Source organism: Simochromis diagramma, unplaced genomic scaffold, assembly GCF_900408965.1.
Source record: "Simochromis diagramma unplaced genomic scaffold, fSimDia1.1 OVJJ01000361.1, whole genome shotgun sequence".
NCBI lineage: Eukaryota > Metazoa > Chordata > Actinopteri > Cichliformes > Cichlidae > Simochromis > Simochromis diagramma.
This window is the reverse complement of record NW_024386860.1, coordinates 125,173-147,871: the sequence shown is the minus strand read 5'-3', so window position 1 is coordinate 147,871 and position 22,699 is coordinate 125,173. Positions and strand designations below refer to the sequence as shown.

Here is a 22,699-nt window from a genome sequence, read left to right as displayed (position 1 = left end):
AACCCAAGACAACCATGATTTTCCATTTTCGTGTTAAAAGTGTGGCCTTTAAATATATATATACCAGTTTTAAATTGTGGTGATAGGCCATGTAAAACCAGAGTCATGATAAAAAAAATATACTCAATGCTTTTTCCTGAATACTATCGTTCACAGTCTAACGACAGTGCTTGCAAACACTCTGCTTGTGAACAAAAGGAAAAGAGAAGAAAAGGAAAAAAAACACCCCTTTCCTATTGGTGGAAAAATGTACCATGTCGACCAATCAACAAATTATGTGGCAACATGGAATTTGGTTGTTTAGGAAGAGGGGGAGGTTTTAGGAGTGATGGCAGTGAGAGAATGAAAGAGACGTCCTTTGAGATGTGAGAGATTTGTGATGTTTAGTGTGTTTGCAGTGTGTATCTACTGTGTAGTGTAGTCAATATTTTTGTTTTGTGTATCAGAACAATGAGGTGACTGGTCAATGACACAGTTCCTGCCAAAAAGCTACTACAGGCAGACTGTAGTGTAAACGCTGTCTCCCGGTGAAAAAAAAACAGGAGGAGTGATACACCTCCTGCTGTCAGGCGTGCAGGTATCAGGCTTGTGATGTTCTCCTCTGTCTTATAGTGGACAGAAATTGTTTTTTGGAGTTGCACACATAATTTGTGTGGCTAAGTACTTTTTCAAAGTGTGCTTAAATAGTGGAATTTATGATTTATGAGGAGCAGGTGAGTTAACCAGCTGATCATTGAATATGTGAATGGGAATATCAGGCAAACATATGGAGACGCTGGGGAGGAGCACCTGTATGAAGAAACGTTTACCACTGACAGGGAAGAGAAAGAGAGAAAAATAAGACCCAGACTGGGCTAAAGAGTTATTAATGATCACAATCTGTTTATTTTCTCCGTTTTTTTTCATTCATTCATCATGTAGTGTGCGTTTCATTCATCTTTTGAAAAAAATTTGTTTGCACAGTGGCTTTTTCTTTTCACAAGGATATTAACAGAAGTAGAGAGACAATGGCATCAATGTTTTTGTTCTTTACAACAAGAGTGAGTGTTGCTGATGTTTGACAATCAGTTGCCAAGCCCTTGGGATTTGTGATCATCGCCTTCTAAACAACATAATGCACAAATGGAGAAAAAACTGTGAGAAATTCTAAGCCTTAAGTCACCAACAGGCAGATCCATAAACTGACTTATTATGAGATTTTGATCCAGTTTTACTCTGCACATCTGTTTTTATTATTACGGTAAGGTTATTTCATTCTGCACAGCTTTGCTGTCTTTACGGTAGTCAATGCAAACACACATCCTCATTAAAGCCACAGAACAGTCACGTTTTGTACTTATCACACATGACACTACCCAGCGAATCAAGTCATTCCTTCAGAGTCGAAGTGCCATCGAGGAGACGAGACAAGGAATTCTGAAGTAGTAAGTGATATATTTTTGTGAGATTGTCACATTTGAAGTTTAGTTGAGGAAAAAGAAGTAAAGAGGGAAACTGAAACTACAACTTTTCCTTATGTTTTGTTTATTAAGTGATTTATTTGAAGACAACTTTCTCAAAAGTTCTATATTTTACTTTTGAATGCAAAAGGTACATTATTATTATTATTATTATTTTTATTATTATTATTATTATTATTATTATTATCATCATTTTATCAAAGAACCCTCCAGTTCATATAAATTAAATGATAAATGTTATTTAAATTGTTATTGAATTGTAGTTTCTTTCTTTGACTTGGCAGCCAGATGTTGAATAAATAAAGACATGGATTCCACGATTACTACTATCACTAACACCATTACTACCTCAAAATATACTGCATTGAATCACAATTCATGTGAAACAGTAGAATATTCTGGACCTTTGTTTGGGCACATTTTCTCTGACTGGACAACTTTAAATCTTTATTGAATACACCTGTTAGGCACCCTTTCTGAACTCTGTCTGAATTGGTTATTTTCTATAGTGACTGTATGAGTGCATTTTGACCGTGTTTCAATTAGCCTGCAGTTTTTTGTGTTGCCCCCAGAGGTCAGAGTGGGTATCTAGGTCAGAGTATCTAATAGTAAAACAAAATGCACCCAAATATGGAAGACACAGAACAACAGAGACCCCTCCCAGCAATCTGCACAGACAAATCAGTTGCTACCACCTCGATATCTGCTTTCAGGGTTTTTTTTCTACATAGAGAAATAAACTGACTTTGTTTTCTATTCTGGTCGTTTGGTTTCTTCTTCTTTTCTTTTCCCCTTTTTTCCATTTGACAGGGAATCCAGTGCTAATCATCATCAGACCAGATTAGCTCACATTATTCTCAAGAAAGAGTACTGAGTGAATGTTGCGTCTCAGATCAGCCAGGCAGCAGCTTTATCAGGTAAGTGAAAAAAAAGTCATCCTTTACAATGTTATACACCTGTATGTGGTGACACTAGTACATAGATCTGATAAAGATTCAGTAGATTTTTGTGTTCATTTTATAGGTTTTATCATACCTTTGAAATCAAAATAATGCACCTTAGCTGTTATGGGGTTTGTTTTTGTTTTGGGGGGTTTTCTTAAAGATTTGTTGGTAATTGTAGTGATAACATATACAGTAAAGCAGAGTGTATAAACATTATACAATAAATATGACTACACTACTGTGTCACAAAAATGTTAAAAATTATTTTGAAAGTTAAATATTAGTGTATATTGTGTGTAATCAAAATTGATTAACCTTAACACTATTAAGACCAAAAAAGAAAAACTAATTTAAAATGAACATAAAAAGAAGCCTAATGAACAGCAGAAAATTGCTTGGCTAGAAAGTGAAATATCCACTATGTTTGCTAACACGTTTGTCAGTCACTGCTTGAGGTATTATGCGAAGACATGGCATTCACAGTACTATTGAAATGTTGTATTCCCAAATGCTGAGTGGAACATGTCAGTCTCAAGACGCTTCAGAAAAAAAATGTCTAACATTTGTGATAGTGATCCAAAAGAAACCACAGCCATCCTGCAAAAGTTTTTAATAGAAAATTAAAAAGAAAACTCTGACTTGGATGAGTATGTGCACAAACTTAAAACAGCTAACTGGCACAAAGAGTGATATACAATATCTTTTATTTTTCATATCTACACAAGACTGACATTCTATTCTTCCATTCAGAAATATATTTAAAAAATGAAATAAAATTTTAACATTGGATTCTAAATAATGAAGGGTACGCCCTCTAGTGTTGCTTGAAGGTTTTGTTCCATGGCTGTATTTTTGGTATTGTCCGTTTTACCCATTTGTTTAAATTACACACATACATATAAGCAATATATGATACTTTTACTAAAATAATGCCATTATTTACTTGTGAGATATACTTTATTTACATTACACAGAGGGGAAATCCCTTTTCTACTGTGATGGCTTGTATTTGTCAGATAAAAATTGGTATAAATAATTATGTATAAATTTCTATTTGCATTAATGCTGTTTGAACATTCACTTTCACAGCTGTGGTTTATTTTGGTTATGATGGTAAAATGTAGTGTTTTGATTTCTTTAGTGTCAATCAAACATCCCAACATCAGAGAAGAATGGCCAAGCAGAAACTTTTGATGGGATTCTTTCTGCTTTTTGCAGGTAACATCACTGGTCAGCTATTTATTTCCAGTCTCTTTACGCTTAATATGTATAATTAAACAATTTCCTTGTTATTTTCAAAATTCTCTTTCAGCCATCTGTAGCTCCGTGTCCAGTGATGAATGGAAGGCCACGGTTGTAAAAAGCATTGACGCTCTGGTTGGATCCTGTGTTGTGGTACCATGTTCATTCTCCCATACTGGAGGAAACCTGCCCTCCTCCAGACTCAGAGGAATCTGGCATGAAAAAAATGACAAAAAAAGCAACATCTATCAAGAGGATAATACACTGATTAAGGACAGCTTTAAGGGCCGAACAAAGCTGTTGGGAGACCTGGGCCAGAACAACTGCACCTTAGAAATAACTGAAGTTAGAAATCATGACAATGGCCCTTTCTGTTTCCGGGTTGAACTAGTGCGAACAGAAAATAATGACCCCACCAAGGACAAGTTCTCTTTTGTTGAAGACTGCGTTGAGTTGAACATGCTCAGTATGTCACCAACTTTCCATGACTTCAAACATCTATACCAGTTTTCTGTTAAATCATTTTGCCTCTTACTTTATGTCTGCCTTTTTCATCTTCAGCTGAGCCTCCAAAGCCTACAGTGATTAAACCAAAGACAGCCACTCAAGGAGAGCCCTACACTGTCACCTGTTCAGTCATCCACACCTGCCCCACTCATGTTCCTAAACTCACATGGAATCTGGATAGTACAAAGGTCATTGTGCATCATAAAGATATTAAACATGGAAACTGGGAGACACAGTCCATCCTGACAGTTATTCCTGAGGAGAAGGATGACAACAGCGAGATAACCTGCACTGCTGAATTTAATGGAGGGCTGAAATCACCTGAAACTTTCACACTCCATGTAAAACGTGAGATAGTTTTAATTAGTTGTTGAATTTTGTAATGTTGAATAGAAGTTTTACTCTGCTTTAAAAATAAAACTAGGTTTAGTCTCATTTCTACTGTTGCAGCAAAAAAGAAGGGCACTAACACGACTTCTATTTTTTTCAGGTGTAGAGAACTATAATCACATCATCATTCCCTCTGTGGTGGGGATTGGTACCACTGTGGCCTTTGTACTCGTCTGCATTTTCATGACTAAAAAATACAAGTGAGTAATACAATGTCACCGATCTTAACTGACAGCAAATATCTGATAGGCAAAACACCTTGAGGAAAAATAAGTATTTTATTTTTATAAGGCATGTCTTCAGTTTTAATTTAAAACAATTATGGAATTTAACTTTTTGTGTACAGCATCTTAATTTGCATGCTTCTTAATAAACAACTTTTTTGTTAAAGGAAACGCATTGAAGAGCTTCAAAGTCGAGATGGCAGGTAAAAAAACAACACAGTGATTTTAAATTATTTCAAATGTATTCTTTCATTATCATAATGTAGTTTTCCCCAATTTTTAGCATGTGGAATCGGCTGTCGAGGATGTCTCGCAGGTGAGAAAATAGTATTTGTTGGAGAGGAAACAGAGGAAAAAAACCAGCTGCCCTTACCCTCCAGTGTTGTTTTTTTTTAAAGGCTTAATGCGTCTTGCATTTTTGTCATATAAAATCACATTTGCTTAGCTCATTAGTACGTTACAAAGAGAAACAAACGCATGCCACATTCCTGAGTAAGTCATCCTCCTAAGACCCAAAGATCCACTTTTGTCATCTGTGGAGGACATGAGCCTGAGACCTCTATGTAAAGGACCATTTTTGCAGATATTATGATTCTGTTGCTAAAACAAAGTCAACAAAGTCAAAAGGATTTTACTCAAAATTGTGGAAGGGGAGTCAAACTTGGATCTTTAATGAAATGAGGCAGAGAAAGGCCAAACATTATAGCAGGAAGGTGAAACCTCAGAGCAAGACATATTAGCTTTTGTTTAGGAACAATATAATTGCACCTATAGTAAAACATGGTTTAATGTAGACCTCTGAATGCAAATTCACACATTACACCCCCACTAAGGCCACAGATGGTTGATTCCCTTCATAGAGGCAACCTCTGTGGTAGCTGAGAAACAAAATCCCACCACTTCAGAGTAATAATACTTCTTATCAATAATGGACATCAGGTGTCATCATTTTGTCCCTCCTTAGAAGCTGTATGTCACTATCTGAGCTTTTATCTTTTTGCTCTGTTATTTGTCCTTCCACTACCTCATCTGGATGACTAGGATGACTCTTCTTCTGCCTCACTCAGCCCTCTGTCATACCATCCATGGTCATTGTTAGTGCCATGGGTGACATGACTTAACAACCCAGGTTGAGGTGAGTGTTTGGCATGCAGAATGAACTTTATGTCTAGTACAGGGGACAAAATAAAAATAAAAATCATAATTTTGAAGAAAAAAAATATGTAAAAATATGTAGCAATATATAACATGTTCCTTTCAACCACAATATTTAAATTATCTAAAAATAATGTAAATATCAAAGATTTTTTCTTCTGGGTGTCAAGAGGATAAACACTTAACCATATTTCTTTTTCATGTGATATTGTAACTGTTAACTGAATTAACGAATAATTTAATTCGTGGAATCTCCAGGATTCGTTCTGGAGCAGGACCATCTCGTTCGGATCAAAGGCAAGAGTAATTCTAATGAACTTTAGTTCTCTGAATGCAGTAGATATTCTTAGTGTGTAGTTCTGTACAACCCCTTCCACAGTTCTGTAAAATGCTGCAGATGTTTGGCCTCACTGTAATTTGCATTTCTGTGCAGAAGTCCGAAGCCTTTTCTCATTTTTGATCAAATCTACACTTCTATTTATGTTTCTTAAAACATATGCCTGTTTCTCTTCCTCTTTTTTGCGTACAAGGTCTATTTGGAGCAGATTTTCAAGGTAGGGTGTGAAAAAAACATTTATAGTGGCAGCCTTGTCAGCTTCTTTTATAAGCGGTGTGTGTGTGTGTATATGTATATATATATATGTGTGTGTGTGTGTATATATATATATATATATATGTGTGTGTGTGTATGTATATATATATATATATATATATATATATAATTTATTTGTATTTTTCAACAGAAGGCCTAAAGGGGACATAGTAGATTTTGGTCATAGGTAAATATGCTCTAAGTTCTTAAAGAAGAATTTGTCTATTGTATTTGTTTTTCTGACTGTCTAATTGTTGTGCAGTCCAAACAATGTGAATTCGAAATCCTGTGATAACCAGAAAGTCACAAAACCTCGTTGCCCATCTCCCAAAAGGTACTCATCTTCCTTCCCCTGAATTAACCATGTGGTAAACTGCAGGCGTTCATTTGCATTGTTCTAATGTTATTTTTCCTATGTCTCCTTTGTATTGCTGCTGTTGCTAATGGCTCTTAGCCAGCCCAAATCTTACAATTACAAAGAGGTATTGTTAATTTGCCATCCATATGTTCCTCATAATTAAGTTCACTGATGCTATTACTATCTGTGACACTAACAAACTTCATCTCTCACAGGACCCTGATGAAGGTGATGACTACATTAATACCGCAGACCTCAACATCTATGGAAACATCTGAAAAACAAACAAAAGAAGAAGAAAAAAAGCCAGCAATTAATGTTCTAATAAATTTAAATAAGTATAAAACAAATCTATGTGCACTCTTTATGATCACTTGTCCTTGGGATTTCTCATGCACGTTTCTTGTGATGATGTCTTCTGTCCATTAATTACTATAATCCTGTAATTTATGTTGTTTGGTGTAACAAATGCTTGTATCCATAATTCTGCAAAATAATATTTGTAAAAATGCTACTCATGTTTTGGCTGAATAAATCAACATGAACCTTTTTTTTAACTGACTTGAATGCTGTTTTGTTTGGCCCCAGGGTTTGGCTGAGGGAGTCCCTTTTCAAATCATCACTGCTTTTGTATATATGATGTAATTTCACCATGATTTCATATTAAATTACCTAGATTTTATAATTCTTTTAATGTGCACATAGAAGGGAGCATAGAGAAAATTAATAAACAACAGTTGGCTGAAACAAGAGACACTGAATGCCTTGGTGAAAATGTCAAAGAATGAATCAAACAGTCTAAGAGAGGAGTGAATGTTAAAATTAGAATCAAATCTTAGAGATTAAAATGCAGATTGTATCAACTACCCCCCCCCCCCCCCAACAATTTCCAAACTAAGTTAAGCTAAACTAAACAGCTGCTGGCTCCAGTACTATATTTGTCTAACAGTTAGGATAGTATTTAATTTTTTTTTTTGTCTTACTCTGGGCAGTGTTATGACAAGATAACTAACAAATGTAAGGTTCACCCACCCCCACCCCACCACACCCCACCCCACCACAACCACAAACACCAGCACCACCATGCATCTGCACAGAGAAAACAAAACTGACTTCTAAAAATTTATGATCTCTCTCAGTTCCTTCAGTGCAAGCATAAAATTAGCCACTTCCTCCAACAATTATGAGAAGTTCCTCAAGTTACTCGAGAAGTTGGACTGACAAGTTTCACAAAGACAAGTCATACTTATCACCCTGAAGAGTTTAAAAGTGTAACTTATAAATTACTTATAAGTTACACTTATCGCATAAATCACACTTATCACACAAAGGGACATTTTGGGTTCTGGTCATATGTATTTATGAGCAAGAAAATTAAAAGACTTAATGTTTTTCTAACTGCACATTTGCACAATTGATTTTAAAAACCTTTTATCACAAGAAGGTCAGTGAGAAAGAGAACAAAGTGATAGTAACTGTAATTATTCAGTTATGCTTTTTTAAATTAAAATTAAACGCTTTTTAAATTCTGTTGTTTTGTTAAGAAAATAACTACAACTTTAATAGTTTATTCAACCTGTCACACACCATTAGGTTTTAGAGCTTTTCCCCACTTGTGGGTGGAAAATCATAACCTCCGCCCACACTGGGTGCTTAAAAAGCTGCATTTTTAGTGTTACTTGTATCTTCATGACTATTCATCTGTGTTGGTAAGTAAATCACTATTTTTTTTTCTTTTTGCTGAAGTAATATCAACAGATGTTTTTTTATTAGACAAAATTTGTTCAGAAAAAGAATTGTAGTTTTAAAATGTAGCATTCTCCACTTCTCCATTTTACAAATGGGGGGGCGGGGGGGATTAATGTTATTTAAAGAAAAGTTTTTTCCCGTAGGATTGTTTATATATATAATAATTACCTTTTTTCTGGCGTGAAAACCTGTTCTGGTTTAATAGTCTTTCAGTCAGTAAGAAAGTGGGTTGGGTGCTGACTATATCCATAACGCTTTCCAAGTATTACCCTCTTAAAACCTATTAAAACTCTTTTTTATTTAAGTGACCCTAGAAAACAATGCTGTACCTACTACAGTCTGGAAAACCTCTGTAACAGTACCGTTTATATATTACTCGAAGACACCACTGTACCCCGATGCATACAGTAGTAGGGATGGGACCATAATATAATAGAGATCAATCCCTTAATATTATATTATACTTAATTTTGGTGAAAATCAAGTGATGGTCAAGATCAAGGTAACACCAAACGTAAAAACTAGTAAAGACTTTATAATACATGTAATATCTTATGGATTGTCTTCAAATATAACAAGAAATACTAAGCCTAAGGGGTCATGAGTACGTGTATTGGCTAAGCATTTGATCTTGATCTTCATTGTTAGTGCCCAAGGTCAAAGTTGACCTTGAAAGTTTTTTTTTTCAAGAAACCACATCAAGTAATATATCACATGACAGAATGTGGAGAGAGTAGCACAACACACATTTTATTTTTTCAATATGATACCCTATGACTTCACAAAGACAACGTAACTGACTGATGTCATCATATTGTAATAAAAACATCATAAAATGTCAAGGTTTTAGTAAGTTTTAATTTCATATATTTGTTTCAGGAATGCTATACCATTAATAAGATGTCTGGGTCTGGACCATTTTTCCTGTGCATCTATAGCCTAGGTATGGTCATTTCAATATATATATATATATATATATATATATATATATATATACATATACTCGTGTGTTTTTGTGTGTTTTATATTTCAGTTTCTCTCATTGCGTCATGATTCTCTTGCAGGATATATTTTGTGCAGCTCCAGTGCTTGGCAGGTAAAAATGCCAAGAAATATCAAAGGATTGTTGGGTTCCTGTCTTGTTATCCCTTGCAGTTATGATTACTATCAGTATCCACCTAGAAGACCAGATCGTGTAGTGTGGTATCAGTATGTGAGCAGAGGATATCCAATAGTATATGACAACTGGAACTGGAATGATGTGTTGGACATATTTAAAGGAAGAACACGTGTATATACTTCTTCACACCATCGGACATGTAGTCTGTTGATTGACCCAGTGACCTTGGCTGATCACAGTCAGAAGCTTTATCCCTGGGTGGATCCTGAAAATGTTGGATGGAGAACCTACCCTTTCTATGACACAACTGTAACTGTTGAAGTAGTGGGTAGGTAAATAATTTAAGATTTCACTATAAATTGATCACTATGTTGTTATATGATTATGTAAATCTTCACATTTTATGATTTAAGGCACAGCAGATCCACCGGTTATCGAGATCTTTGGAAACACGGTGGTTGGGCAGTCTGTAACAGTGCAATGCAGTGTTTACCACACTTGTCCCACTTATCCCCCAAGTCTGAGGCTCAACATCCCCCTGCGAAACGAACGTCTAACTCATAGCCGTCTATCTAATGGAAGATCCAAAACTATGGTGACAACCACTCTGTTCATAGAGAAAGAATATCAAATTGTGGAGTGCTATGTGGAACACCGTGGTGGTCGCTCTGCATCAGCATCTAAAACCTTAACCTCATATTGTAAGTGGTGAAAGTAAATTGCATTTTATCCTACACCATCTTTGATATTTAACCATTTTTAATTGTATCCCAGGCTCCATTTCAGGGCTGACTGTCAGCTCTGCATCATATGAATTTCTGGAGAGAGATCAAAGTACAGTAACTTGCACTGTTTCATACACATGCTATCGAAATATTCCAACTCTGACATGGAATTATGGTAATATGCCAGCCTCCTCTGATACTAGCAAGTTATCAGGGGGGGCTCAGTGGAGGACTGTCTCCACACTGACATTTACTGCATCAGCTAATGACAATGGAAGATCGCTGATATGTTATGCACGTTTCGCTGGAGGTCAGACACGACGAGCAACCATCACTCTGCGGGTAAAGAGTAAGTACAAATATTTATTAAATTAAATTTATTAAATGTAACAGCTAACCATACACCCAAAACTCTTACAGCATTTATAGGATTGTCCTGCATTTGTTTTCTCTCACAAACTACATCTGCAATAAAGTGATATTACCTAATTATAGTTTACATATGCTTTTGAAATGTATTTCATAATAATGACAATAATAATAGGCAGATGACCAAGTTTTCCAGTGGTGCGTGCAGTCATTATCAGCAATTAAGCATTTTTTAACCATTCATGAATACTCGAATGCATATCTCAGAAACCCCCAAAAGTTGATTCTCTCAATTCTCAATTCTTTATTTATTTGTCACATGTAGTTATAACTAGTACAACACACAGTGAAATGTTTTTTCCGGCTAAAAAGTACTCCCCCCCCCGACTGTGCATCTTACCGTGCAAAATATTACGCTGTAATAGTTAAGAGCTATAGTGTACGTATTTACATAAATACAGATGTAAATGATAAAATACAAATAAAAATAAGGATAAAACTCAAAAGAAAATTATATACTGTGTATGGAATTGTCCATCATGTTGTCCGATTTGTGTTTTGATTGAGGAGTCTCACTGTTTGTGGGTAAAAACTCCTCCTGAACCTTTCAGTTCTTGTTTTCAGGCTACAGAGGCGTTTCCCTGACCTCAGTGGCCTGAACAGTTTGTAAGCGGGATGGCTGGAGTCGTTAGTGATCCTGATGGCCCGGGATCTGCACCTTTCAGCGTAGATGTCCTGCAGTGTTGGTAAAGATGTTCCCATGGTGCGTTCAGCTGTGCGCACGACCCTCTGCAGGGCTTTCTGTTGCTGTACTGTGCAGTTCCCGTACCACACCGTGATGTTATTACACAGGATGCTCTCAATGACCCCGGTGTAGAATCTCCTCTGGATGTTCTTGGAGATCTTAAACCTCTTTAAACGCCTCAGATGATAGAGGCGCTGTCTGCCTTTGCTGATGAGGAAGTCCGTATGTGTGTTCCAATTAAGGTCCTCGTTGATATAAACACCGAGGTATTTAAAATTAGAGACTTTCTCCACAGGGTTTCCATTGATCTGAATTGGGGTGTGAGTTTTCTCGCCTCTCTGTCTCCTAAAATCAATCACCATCTCCTTTGTTTTGCTGATATTCATGGAGAGGTGGTTTGCCACACACCACTTTGCTAATCCGTCCACCTCGCTTCGGTAGGCCCTCTCGTCATTCCCGGAGATGAGTCCTACCACCACTGTGTCGTCAGCGAACTTCACAATGGAGTTAGTGGGGTATCTGGCCGTGCAGTCCGCAGTGTAGAGGGAATAAAGAAGAGGGCTAAGCACACATCCCTGGGGGGCCCCTATGTTCAGTGAAAGGGTATGAGAGTACACATCCCCTATTCTCACCGACTGTGGTCTCGCAGTCAAAAAGCTGTGAATCCACCTGCACAAGGATGTGCTGAATCCCAGATCCCGGAGCTTATCCGTAAGGATGTGGGGCACTATGGTGTTGAACGCTGAGCTGTAGTCTATAAACAGCATTCTCACATAGTTCCCACGTCCCTCATCTAGATGGCTCAGTGTGGTGTGCAGGACCTGTGCTACAGCATCTCCAGTGGATCTATTTGTCCGGTATGCAAACTGCAATGAGTCCAAGTCGGGAGGGAGGAAAGAACTAATAAAGGGTTTCATGAGCCTCTCTGTTCATCTGGACGTAGCCTCTTCAGTGGGAGGAAAGTTTTGTGACTTCTTCAGTGGCTCGTCACACAGAAGAGCTACCTCAAGGACTCCACGGTCTGTCATTTTGTAACGTATTCTTTTACGTTACTCAATGAGAGTAGAATATTCTGAATAGTCTAAGGAGCTTGGAAAGAAAAGCATCTGGACTTCTTTGAGTTGCTTGAAGATGTTTCACCTCTCATCCGAGATGCTTCTTCAGTTCTAAGGTCAAATGGTGGAGAGTCCCAGATTTAAACCCAGTGGGAGTTTCCCCCCAAAGAGGGACAAAGGATTAATTAATTAATTGATTAATTAATTGATTATAAAAATCAGTTGGAAACCCGTCTGGACCAGGGGCTTTTCCACTCTGAAGGGACGTTATTGCATTTTTAATTTCTTCCAGCGTCAGACTTTGTTCCAATTGTTCTTTCCAGTCAGAGTCAATTATAGGAATATTGAGATTGGAAAAAAAAGCGATGAACTTATTTTGAGCTGGTGCTGAATCTCAGGAATATAATTTAGCATAAAACTCTCTAAAATAGTTGTTAATAGCTTGATGATCCTCAGTTGATGAGCCATCTGATAAGATGAGTTGTGAAATAACACGAGATTTCAAAATGAGCTTCTCTGCTTGGGTAGTAGTTAATAGATCAATTTCAGTTTGTAAGGCCACTCTCCTCTTAATCAAATCAGGGGTCGGAGAGCCATATATGAGTCCGTCCAGGGTCTTGATTTCTAAGGATAACTCCTCAATATGCAGAATGAGAGATAAATTGTCCCCGGAGATACGCTTTAAGCGTCTCCCAGAGGGTCGAAGCTGAGATGCCATCCGTCCTATTTACCTGTAGAAAAAAATCTATTTGTTCTGTAATGAACTTCACAAAGTCTGAATCAGCCAGTAAGAGTGGATCCAGCTGCCATCAACAGGGATATTATTATTAATGTAGGCCAGCGCCACTGCAGGTTTCGGGAAACCTCAAGCGTTTCCGGTTGTGTGTGAACTGCAGAGTGGCTGGGTAGAAGAGACCTAACTTGACCTTTGCAGTGTGGACCTTCCTTTTGGACTCTGAGAAGGCTGCACGTCGTTTGTTGAGCTGTTCTGAGCTGTAGTCAGGAAATATGTGGAATCTCGATCCGTTGAATAGGAGCGGGCCCTTCTGTCTGGCGAGGCGTAGGATCAGCTCTCTGGTTTGGAAATGGTAGAGTCTGACAATGAACGGACGTGATCTGTTGTCACCATTTGCTGGTTTAGGAGCCAAACTTCTGTGGGCTCTATCCACCGATGGCGGCCTCTCGAAGTTGTTCTCCCCAAGCACATCAAAGAGTAGTTTGGCGATGAATTCCGTTGGTAGTGGACCCTCCGTATTCTCTGGTATCCCCACAATGCATATATACTGCCGTCTGGTTTAGTTTTCCAAGTACGCCACCTTCTCTCTTAAAGCCTCTTTCTCTTTAACTAGCGAGGATTGGCAGGTCTCCATGCTGCTCAGTCTCTTGTCAACCTCATTCGTTCCTTCTTCCATGTCGGTAATTCGTTGGCCGTACCCACTCAGGATTGAATGCAGAGAAGCAATAGATGCCCGGTTCTCCTCCCGAAATGAGTCGATAGAAGGGACTGCTCTCACAGCTAGAGATTGACGAGGTACAACACAAATGCTACGGAAAGGAGGAGTCAGGACGCCAGGTCAGGGGGGAGATATCATCACCCCCACCCGAGATTGGGTACATAGCCCCAAGTGCGATAGGAGAAGGATCGTTGAGTGCGAGAGGAACTGACCTGAAAGATAGGATCATGGCCAAGCTTGAAACCTGGATCCCCCATAGCCGGTTACCAAGATTACGTGAAGTACCCTCAGAAGGTCTGCTAGATTATGTTAATGCAGCACTACGGACAATACCTACAACCACGATTACCGACACTAACAAGCTGATCTACAATATGGCAGCAGTGATCAGTGAGATGCTTGGCTACAAGTTGAACAGCCACAAGGGGCAGTACCCTCCATGGAGAAGGAGGCTAGAGGGCAAGATCAAAGTAGCGACAAAGAAGGTGCATAAGAAATACAGCAAGCTGTCCATACCTGAGGCCTTGGAAACTGCCACCAGAGAGATAGAAGGCAGGAGAATAAACCAGCTGTTCTCCACAGAACCAGCAAAGGTGTACTCTCAGTGGCAAGGGAACAATAATAATAATAAGAGAACAGCACCACCCAGGCTGGAGACCGAGCAACACTGGAAGAGCATATGGGAGAAGGACACAACCCATAACGGCAATGCTCAGTGGCTAGTGGATCTGAGGGCAGACCACAGCGACCTCTCCGAACAGTAACCATCACAGTGGCAGATATCCAAGAAAGGGTCTCCAGTATGAAGAATTGGACAGCACCAGGGCCCGACATGGTTCACGCCTACTGGCTAAAGAAGCTGACTGCACTCCACGAGCGTCTGGCAGCACAAATGAACCAGCTGCTAGTTAACGAGAGACACCCGGAATGGCTAACCGAAGGCCGGACGGTCCTGATCCCCAAGGACCCCAAGAAGGGACCGGTCCCCTCCAACTACCGACCAATAACCTGCCTCAGTACTACATGGAAGCTCCTGTCAGGCATCATATCGGCTAAGATGAACAGGCACATGGGTCAATACATGAGCAGGACACAGAAAGGAATTGGCAAGAATACCAGAGGCGCAAAACACCAGCTACTGGTAGACAGAACAGTCAGCCGAGACTGCAAGACCAGACTGACCAACCTGTGCACTGCCTGGATTGATTACAAGAAGGCCTATGACTCAATGCCCCACAGCTGGATACTGGAATGCCTAGAATTGTACAGGATCAATGGGACCCTAAGAGCCTTCATCAGGAACTCAATGGGGATGTGGCGCACAACACTAGAGGCCAACTCCAAGCCCATAGCACAAGTCACCATCAAGTGCGGGATCTACCAAGGAGATGCTCTGTCCCCACTGATGTTCTGCATAGGCCTGAACCCCCTCAGTGAGATCATTAACAAGGCTGGCTACGGATACGGACTACGGAACGGAATAGTTGTCAGCCACCTCCTGTACAAGGATGACATCAAGCTGTATGCCAAGAGTGAACGAGACATCGATTCACTGATCCACACTACCAGGCTATACAGCAATGACATTTGAATGTCGTTCGGACTGGAGAAGTGTAGTCGGATGGTAACAAAGAGAGGGAAGGTAGTCAGAACTGAGGGGATTGAACTACCAGAAGGCAACATTGCAGACATAGAGGACAGTTACAAGTACCTGGGGATCCCACAGGCGAATGGGAACCATGAAGAGGCCGCTAGAAAAGCTGCAACCACCAAGTACCTGCAGAGGGTCAGGCAAGTCCTGAGGAGTCAGCTGAATGGTAAGAACAAGATCCGGGCCATCAACACGTACGCCCTGCCCGTGATCAGGTACCCTGCTGGGGTAATAGGCTGGCCAAAGGAGGAGATAGAAGCCACTGACATAAAGACAAGAAAGCTCCTTACCATGCATGGAGGGTTTCATCCCAAGTCCAGCACCCTGAGGCTGTACGCTAAGCGGAAGGAAGGGGGCCGGGGACTGGTGAGTGTCAGCACCACAGTCCAGGATGAGACAACGAACATCCAAGAATACATTGGGAAGATGGCCCCAACTGACCGAGTGCTCAGTGAATACCTCAGGCAGCAGAAACCCAAGAAAGAGGAGGGAGACGAGGAACCATCATGGAAGGACAGGCCCCTGCACGGTATGTACCACCGGCAGATAGAGGAGGTGGCTGATATCCAGAAATCCTACCAGTGGTTGGACAAAGCTGGACTGAAAGACAGCACAGAGGCACTAATCATGGCAGCACAAGAACAAGCTCTGAGCACAAGATCCATAGAGGCTGGGGTCTATCACACCAGGCAAGACCCCAGGTGCAGGCTGTGTAAAGATGCCCCAGAGACAATCCAGCACATAACAGCAGGGTGCAAGATGCTAGCAGGCAAGGCATACATGGAACGCCATAACCAAGTGGCCGGCATAGTGTACAGGAACATCTGTGCAGAGTATAACCTGGAAGTCCCGAGGTCAAAATGGGAGATGCCCCCAAGGGTGGTGGAGAATGACCGAGCTAAGATCCTGTGGGACTTCCAGATACAGACGGACAAAATGGTGGTGGCTAACCAACCGGACATAGTGGTGGTAGACAAACAGAAGAAGACGGCCGTAGTGATCGATGTAGCGGTTCCTGAATGACAGCAATATCAGGAAGAAGGAACACGAGAAGCTGGAGAAATACCAAGGGCTCAGAGAAGAGCTCGAGAGGATGTGGAGGGTGAAGGTAACGGTGGTCCCCGTGGTATCGAGCACTAGGTGCGGTGACTCCCAAGCTAGGCGAGTGGCTCCAGCAGATCCCGGGAACAACATCGGAAATCTCTGTCCAGAAGAGCGCAGTCCTGGGAACAGCTAAGATACTGCGCAGGACCCTCAAGCTCCCAGGCCTCTGGTAGAGGACCCGAGCTTGAAGGATAAACCGCCCGCAGGGGCGTGCTGGGTGTTATATGTATATTACTTCACGTCATTATGCGGGCCGCAAGTAGAGATGACATGGGCCACGAGATTGAGACACAGGCATTAGAGCCTCTAAATGCTTGCTTTGTTTTGGTTTCCTCTGGTGTGGAATTACCAAAAATAGAGAGGGTGCAGGCTAATATATGAAACAGGAAAAGACCTCCGTGTAATCCATTTATTTCAACAAAGTAACTGTATTCTGATTACCACCTTTGTAAACGGTAACTGTAACGGAATACAGTTACTCATATTTTGTATTTTAACCCTTTAAAGTGGAGCGGGCACGCTCTGTTTTGCGTAACTATTTTTAAATCCCTGTAGAACCGGAACCACGTAAGCTAGCGCAATAATTTTTTTTTGCATAGGAAACCGGAGGAGTTGTACTTACATCTTATGCCCTCAGCTTGTCCTAGGTCACAGTTTCTTTCCACATAGCTTTGCAAAAATTGCATAAAAAGCACTTGCTGCAACAAAAACATGATATTCCAGAAACACGCTTTGCCGATCCGATCAGCTGTTCGTAACACTTCCTACATTGAAATAGACATCAACGCGAACTATCGCATGTCCGCCATTACCTGCCCGAAACCGGAAGTGATGATTTTTGCGGGAAATGTAGTTTTTTACTTGCAGGCCTTTTAAAAGTCATGTTTGACTTTATGCTTTTCTGGTCTTAAAGGGTTAAATATATAACGCCGGTACATGTATTCCGTTACTCCCCAACACTGCTCATGGTCATTGATTAATGGTCTTTGACCAATGAGCTTTGATCAGTGGTTGTGGATCAATGGTCAGGGGAATTTACATATTAATGATCAAGGAACTGACCTCCCAGCAGATTGTTCATGCAGTGGTGCTAGTTTCAGTCATTATGCAAATGTTATGTTTATAAGATTGGGGAAACCTGCAGTCATCTGAGACTGAAGAAGTCACTTGGATGAGTGACAAAACGTTTCTCCCACTAAAGATGCTATGTCCAGGTAAACAGAATCAACTTTAGGGGATTTACTTACCTGGATGATTGAGCATGCATCAAGACATATTACAGAAATACAATGACTGACAGAGGACTTGGATCTATTATGATACTAGACCTGATGCAGAGACTGAATTGTAAGATTTTCAGGGTTAGAGGGAGTAATGTGCAAGTCCTGGCAATGTCAGCAGAAGCAAATAAGGCAGTGTATACAATGTGCCATTCAGCACATAAGTAATCAAACAGTTTCTTCAGCAGTGGTGGAGACCAAAACAGAAGTAAAATGACATGGAACATTTAGAGATACAAATACAAATAATGGAGGCTAATATTGTTCTCTGTCTTTGAGATGCATGAAAAGAAAACTTCCATCATGTTTCCCAGATTAACTCCAGATGCACTTGGGTTGTAATAATGTGATCACAAATGTTTTTCCGTTATCAGAATCAGAATCGTGTTTATTGGCCAAGTATGGGGAAAGAAACTGTTCCTGTGTCGGGTGGTCCTGGTCTGCAGGCTTCTGTACCGTCTGCCAGAGGGCAGCAGATCAAAAAGTCTGTGTGCAGGGTGTGAAGGGTCTGTGATGATTTTCCCTGCCCGTTTCCTGTTTCTTGAGAGGTACAGATCCTGGATGGAGGGCAGGGGGTGCCGATGATCCTTTCTGCTGCCCGTACATTCCGCTGCAGTCTGCTCCTGTCCTGTTTAGTGGCTGCTCCATACCAGACTGTGATGGAGGAGCACAGGACAGACTCAATGACCGCAGTGTAGAACTGGATCAGCAGCTCCTGTGGAAGACTGTACTTCCCCAGTTGTCTCAGGAAGTACATCCTCTGCTGGGTCTTTTTGAGGATGGAGTTGATGTTGGTCTCCCACTTCAGGTCTTGGGAGATGGTTGTACCCAGGAACTTGAAGGTCTTCACAGTTGACACAGGGCTGTCTGATATGGTGAGGGGGAGCAGAGTTGAGGGATGTCTCCTGAAGTCCACTGTCATCTCTACAGTCTTAAGAGTGTTCAGCTCCAGATTGTGCTGACTGCACCAGAGTACCAGCCGCTCAACTTCTTGCCGGTATGCAGACTCATCACCATCTTGAATGAGGCCAATGACAGTGGTGTCATCTGCAAACTTTAGGAGTTTGACAGCCGAGTTCTTGGAGGTGCAGTCGTTAGTGTTGAGGGAGAACAGTAGTGGTGAGAGGACACATCCTTGAGTGGCACCAATACTGAGGGACCGGGTTTCAGAGGTGATCTCCCCCAGCCTCACTTGTTGCTTTCTGTCTGTCAGGAAGCTGGTGATCCACTGACAGGTAGCTGGTGACACGCTGAGCTGGGAGAGTTTGGAGGAAAGAAGTTCAGGCACAATGGTGTTAAAAGCCGAACTAAAGTCCACAAACAGGACCCTGGCATAAGTTCCCGGGCGGTCAAGGTGTTGCAGGATGTAATGCAGCCCCATGTTCACTGCATCATCCACCGACCTGTTTGCCCGGTAGGCAAACTGCAGAGGGTCCAGCTGGTGGCCTGTAATGTCTTTCAGATGGGCTAACACCAGTCGTTCGAAGGATTTCATGACCACAGACGTCAAGGCGACAGGTCTGTAGTCATTCAGTCCTGTGATGGTGGGTTTCTTGGGAACAGGGATGATGGTGGAGCGTTTGAAGCAGGAGGGAACTTCACACAGCTCCAGAGATCTGTTGAAGATGCGAGTAAAGATGGGAGCCAGCTGTTCAGCACAGGTTTTGAGGCAGGAGGGTGAGACGCCATCTGGTCCGGGGGCTTTCCTGGGCTTCTGTTTCTGGAATAGTCGGCTCACATCCTGAGTGTGTATTCTGAGTTTCAGGGAGGAGGAAAGGGGGGTGAGAGGTGTGGTGGAGGTCGTTGAGTCTGGATTGGAGAGGGTGGTGGTGGTCGTTGAGTCTGGATTGGGGAGGGTGGGGGTGGTCGTTGAGTCTTGATTGGGGAGGGGCAGGGTGAAGGGGGGAGAGGTGGAAGGTGTGTTGGGGGTCAATGTCTGAAGCAATGTCCCTGGGGAGGGGAGGGTGGGGCGTGGGAGTCTGTCCGTCACAAACCTGCAATAGAAAGTGTTTAACTCGTTGGCCAGGTCTTTGTTTGCTTCAATAGTGGGTGGGGGGCGTCTGTAGCTGGTGATTTCCTGCAGGCCCCTCCACACTGACGCAGGGTCGTTGGCTGAGAGCTGTTCTTCCAGCTTCTGGGAGTAGATGCTTTTAGCTGCTTTGATCTCCTTGGTCAGTGTGTTCCTGGCTTGCTTGTACAGGACCCTGTCACCACTTCTGTAGGCGTCCTCCTTGGCCTTACGAAGATGTTGGAGTTTAGGAGTGAACCATGCTTTATTGTTGTTGTATGTGCAAAAGGTCTTTGTTGGCACACACACGTCTTCACAGAAACTGATGTATGATGTCACAGTGTCCGTGAGCTCATCTAGGTTCTCAGATGCAGCTTCAAAAACAGTCCAATCAGTGGAGTCAAAACAGTCCTGCAGTTCCTGCTTTGCTGCGTTAGTCCACTTCTTCACAGTTTTGACTACAGGCTTGGCACGTTTGAGTTTTTGCCTATAAACTGGAATAAGATGGACCATGCAGTGATCAGAATGTCCCAAAGCTGCCCGGGGCACAGAGCGATAGGCATCTTTTAGAGTGGTGTAGCAGTGATCCAGTATGACGTTGTCCCTGGTGGGGCAGTCTATATGCTGTCTGTTATTATTCCTCAAAGTTGCAAAGAGATGTTTTGTCTCAAGTTCATTTCATTTCAAACAGAGTGTGAGCCCTTTTTAAGCGTTAGGCAGAAAAGGCTGAGGGTATTGTTGTTGCTCCACCATTGAGGGCACTTGAGTTTGAGAATGCAATAACTCAAGAATTAAGTCATCTGGTTTAAGTTCACAGGACAAGTTTTGGAAAATCATCTGGGGTTTTCAAATTTATACCATACCTGCAACATCTAGGAGGCAGCGGGTAGCACTGGTGGCTGCCAATATTTATTTATTTTTTGTTAAGATCAAAAGTGCTTCAAAAGCTTCTTCTCTTTTGCAGGAAACATACTGAATCTGGGTTGGTCCTTCACTGCTCCAGCCACCATAACTGGGTTAAAAGGGTCATGTCTCACCATTCCATGCAAATTCTCCTACAAAAACTCTCAGCCTAAAGACCTTCAAGTTATATGGTACTTGTATCAGAGGAACGAATACCCAGCTGTATACAACCAAGAAGGGACAGTTATTAGAAAGTTTAATGGTCGAACAAGCTTGACTGGATCAGTAACTGAGAAGAACTGCAGTCTTAAGATTGAAAGGTTGGAGATGTCAGACAACCATAACCAACTTTATCCATGGATAGATAAGAACACAATTACTTCCTACCACACCAAAGGTCACTCATTTTATGATGGATCTACTGAACTTATTGTTTCAGGTAAGCATTCATTAATTTCTTTAATTCAACTTTAATTCCATTGCTATACATCCAAGTTACTACAGAAAGAAACCCTTACCACGACAAACTGAGTCCTCTCTGATTTATTTTTTATTTATTATTTATCTGTATTTTAGTTTTGTGCATGTATAATTTGCAATTTGACTCAGCATATAAATTGTAGTTAGAATCTTTAGCTTTTTCCTGGCACAGTGTTGTCTAAACCCAATAAATGTATTTCAATAACACTTAAAACTACAATACTTATATCAAACCATTAAGAGAGACACATAAACTAATATGAAGAAATATTTATTTTCAGCTATCTGTATTTTTTTCTTCCCTATCACTTTTAACTAAGTTTGTTTAATTGCAGTTATTACTTCCTGCAAATGACTCAAAAGTTGCTGTGTTGCTGTAGCTCTCAATTTTTGCTTTGAATTAACAGAACATGCACCAGAACCACAGTTGAGCATTATTGGTATCCTCAGAGTGGGAGAGCAGGGCACTGTGTCCTGCAGTGTGCAGCATACATGTTTCTCTGCTCCCCCAACCTTAACCCTAAAGGGTTTACCTGGAATTGATCAGAACATGGACACTCTGGTATCTGAAGGGATTTGGGAAAGGAAAATAGTTCAAACTTGGACAGTAGAAGAAGAGCACCAGAGTGTAAGTTGTGCTGTTAACTACCCTGCGGGTCAGAGTGCCGAAAGGTCGATTCCACTGAATGCTGAATGTGAGTACCATGTAATATATTCAATGTGCAATATATTTCATGTACTGAATTTAATGTGACATGAAAATGTAACATTTTCCATTTATATCTCAGGCTCCATTTCGCCATTGAATATAAGCTCTACATCAGATGAATTTCTTGAAGGGTATGATAGCAAAGTAACATGCACTGCCTTATACACATGTCACAAGAATACACCAACTCTCACATGGAACTATGGCAGTGTGGCAGCATCCACTAATACAGAAAAGGTACCGGGGGAGACTCAGTGGAAGACCATCTCCATACTGTCATTTAAATCTTCACCCAGCGACAACGGGAGATCTGTTACCTGCTTTGCAAAATTCAAGGGGGGGCAAACACAAGAAGTGAGCATCAGGCTGCGGGTAAAGAGTAAGTGCAAATAGTAATTATCTTCATTTAAAAGCTCAGACAGACAGACAAAAAGTTATTAGAGTAGATATATACCAGAAAAAAATGAATGTTGTT

The 22,699-nt window shown here is 41.0% G+C and overlaps 2 protein-coding genes across 10 annotated transcripts in view; both read left to right on the top strand.

Moving 5' to 3' along the window:
* Positions 1-1,299: 1,299 nt before the first annotated feature.
* Positions 1,300-7,172, top strand: LOC120732096 (myelin-associated glycoprotein). Of its 4 annotated transcripts, XM_040029438.1 has the most exons (14): positions 1,300-1,424; positions 2,271-2,377; positions 3,571-3,622; positions 3,717-4,112; positions 4,208-4,501; positions 4,644-4,743; positions 4,935-4,970; positions 5,051-5,083; positions 6,181-6,219; positions 6,453-6,476; positions 6,666-6,701; positions 6,777-6,848; positions 6,969-6,996; positions 7,088-7,172. In XM_040029438.1, exons 2-14 carry the CDS (start codon positions 2,339-2,341, stop codon positions 7,148-7,150), a joined length of 1,212 nt encoding a protein of 403 aa, XP_039885372.1. In that variant the 5' UTR covers positions 1,300-1,424; positions 2,271-2,338; the 3' UTR covers positions 7,151-7,172. The 4 variants fall into 4 exon arrangements, with proteins under 4 accessions (XP_039885372.1, XP_039885371.1, XP_039885374.1 ...); XM_040029437.1 differs by lacking the exon at positions 1,300-1,424 and having other exon boundaries at positions 1,812-2,377; XM_040029439.1 differs by lacking the exon at positions 1,300-1,424 and having other exon boundaries at positions 1,814-2,377; positions 3,546-3,622.
* A 1,310-nt stretch (positions 7,173-8,482) lies between these two features.
* The window catches only part of LOC120732093, a 37,882-nt gene continuing 23,665 nt past the window's right edge, over positions 8,483-22,699 (top strand). For 2 of the 6 annotated variants that reach the window (XM_040029434.1, XM_040029435.1), the window contains exons 1-7: positions 8,710-9,564; positions 9,686-10,069; positions 10,155-10,442; positions 10,516-10,815; positions 21,097-21,474; positions 21,923-22,210; positions 22,304-22,603. In XM_040029434.1, coding sequence (XP_039885368.1) covers positions 9,522-9,564; positions 9,686-10,069; positions 10,155-10,442; positions 10,516-10,815; positions 21,097-21,474; positions 21,923-22,210; positions 22,304-22,603 — 1,981 coding nt within the window. In that variant the 5' untranslated portion in view covers positions 8,710-9,521. Of the gene's footprint in view, positions 8,582-8,706; positions 9,565-9,685; positions 10,070-10,154; positions 10,443-10,515; positions 10,816-21,096; positions 21,475-21,922; positions 22,211-22,303; positions 22,604-22,699 lie in introns of those variants that run through there. The other 4 variants (XM_040029432.1, XM_040029433.1, XM_040029431.1 and 1 more) reach the window with 4 other exon arrangements.

Bases quoted from the DNA above. Each gene is read 5' to 3' on its own strand.
- LOC120732096 (XM_040029438.1), top strand. From the start codon at position 2,339: ATGTTGCGTCTCAGATCAGCCAGGCAGCAGCTTTATCAG. The intron at 5,084-6,180 runs GTGAGAAAATAG...TGGAATCTCCAG, and splicing joins CTGTCGAGGATGTCTCGCAG to GATTCGTTCTGGAGCAGGAC. The intron at 6,997-7,087 runs GTATTGTTAATT...CATCTCTCACAG, and splicing joins AATCTTACAATTACAAAGAG to GACCCTGATGAAGGTGATGA.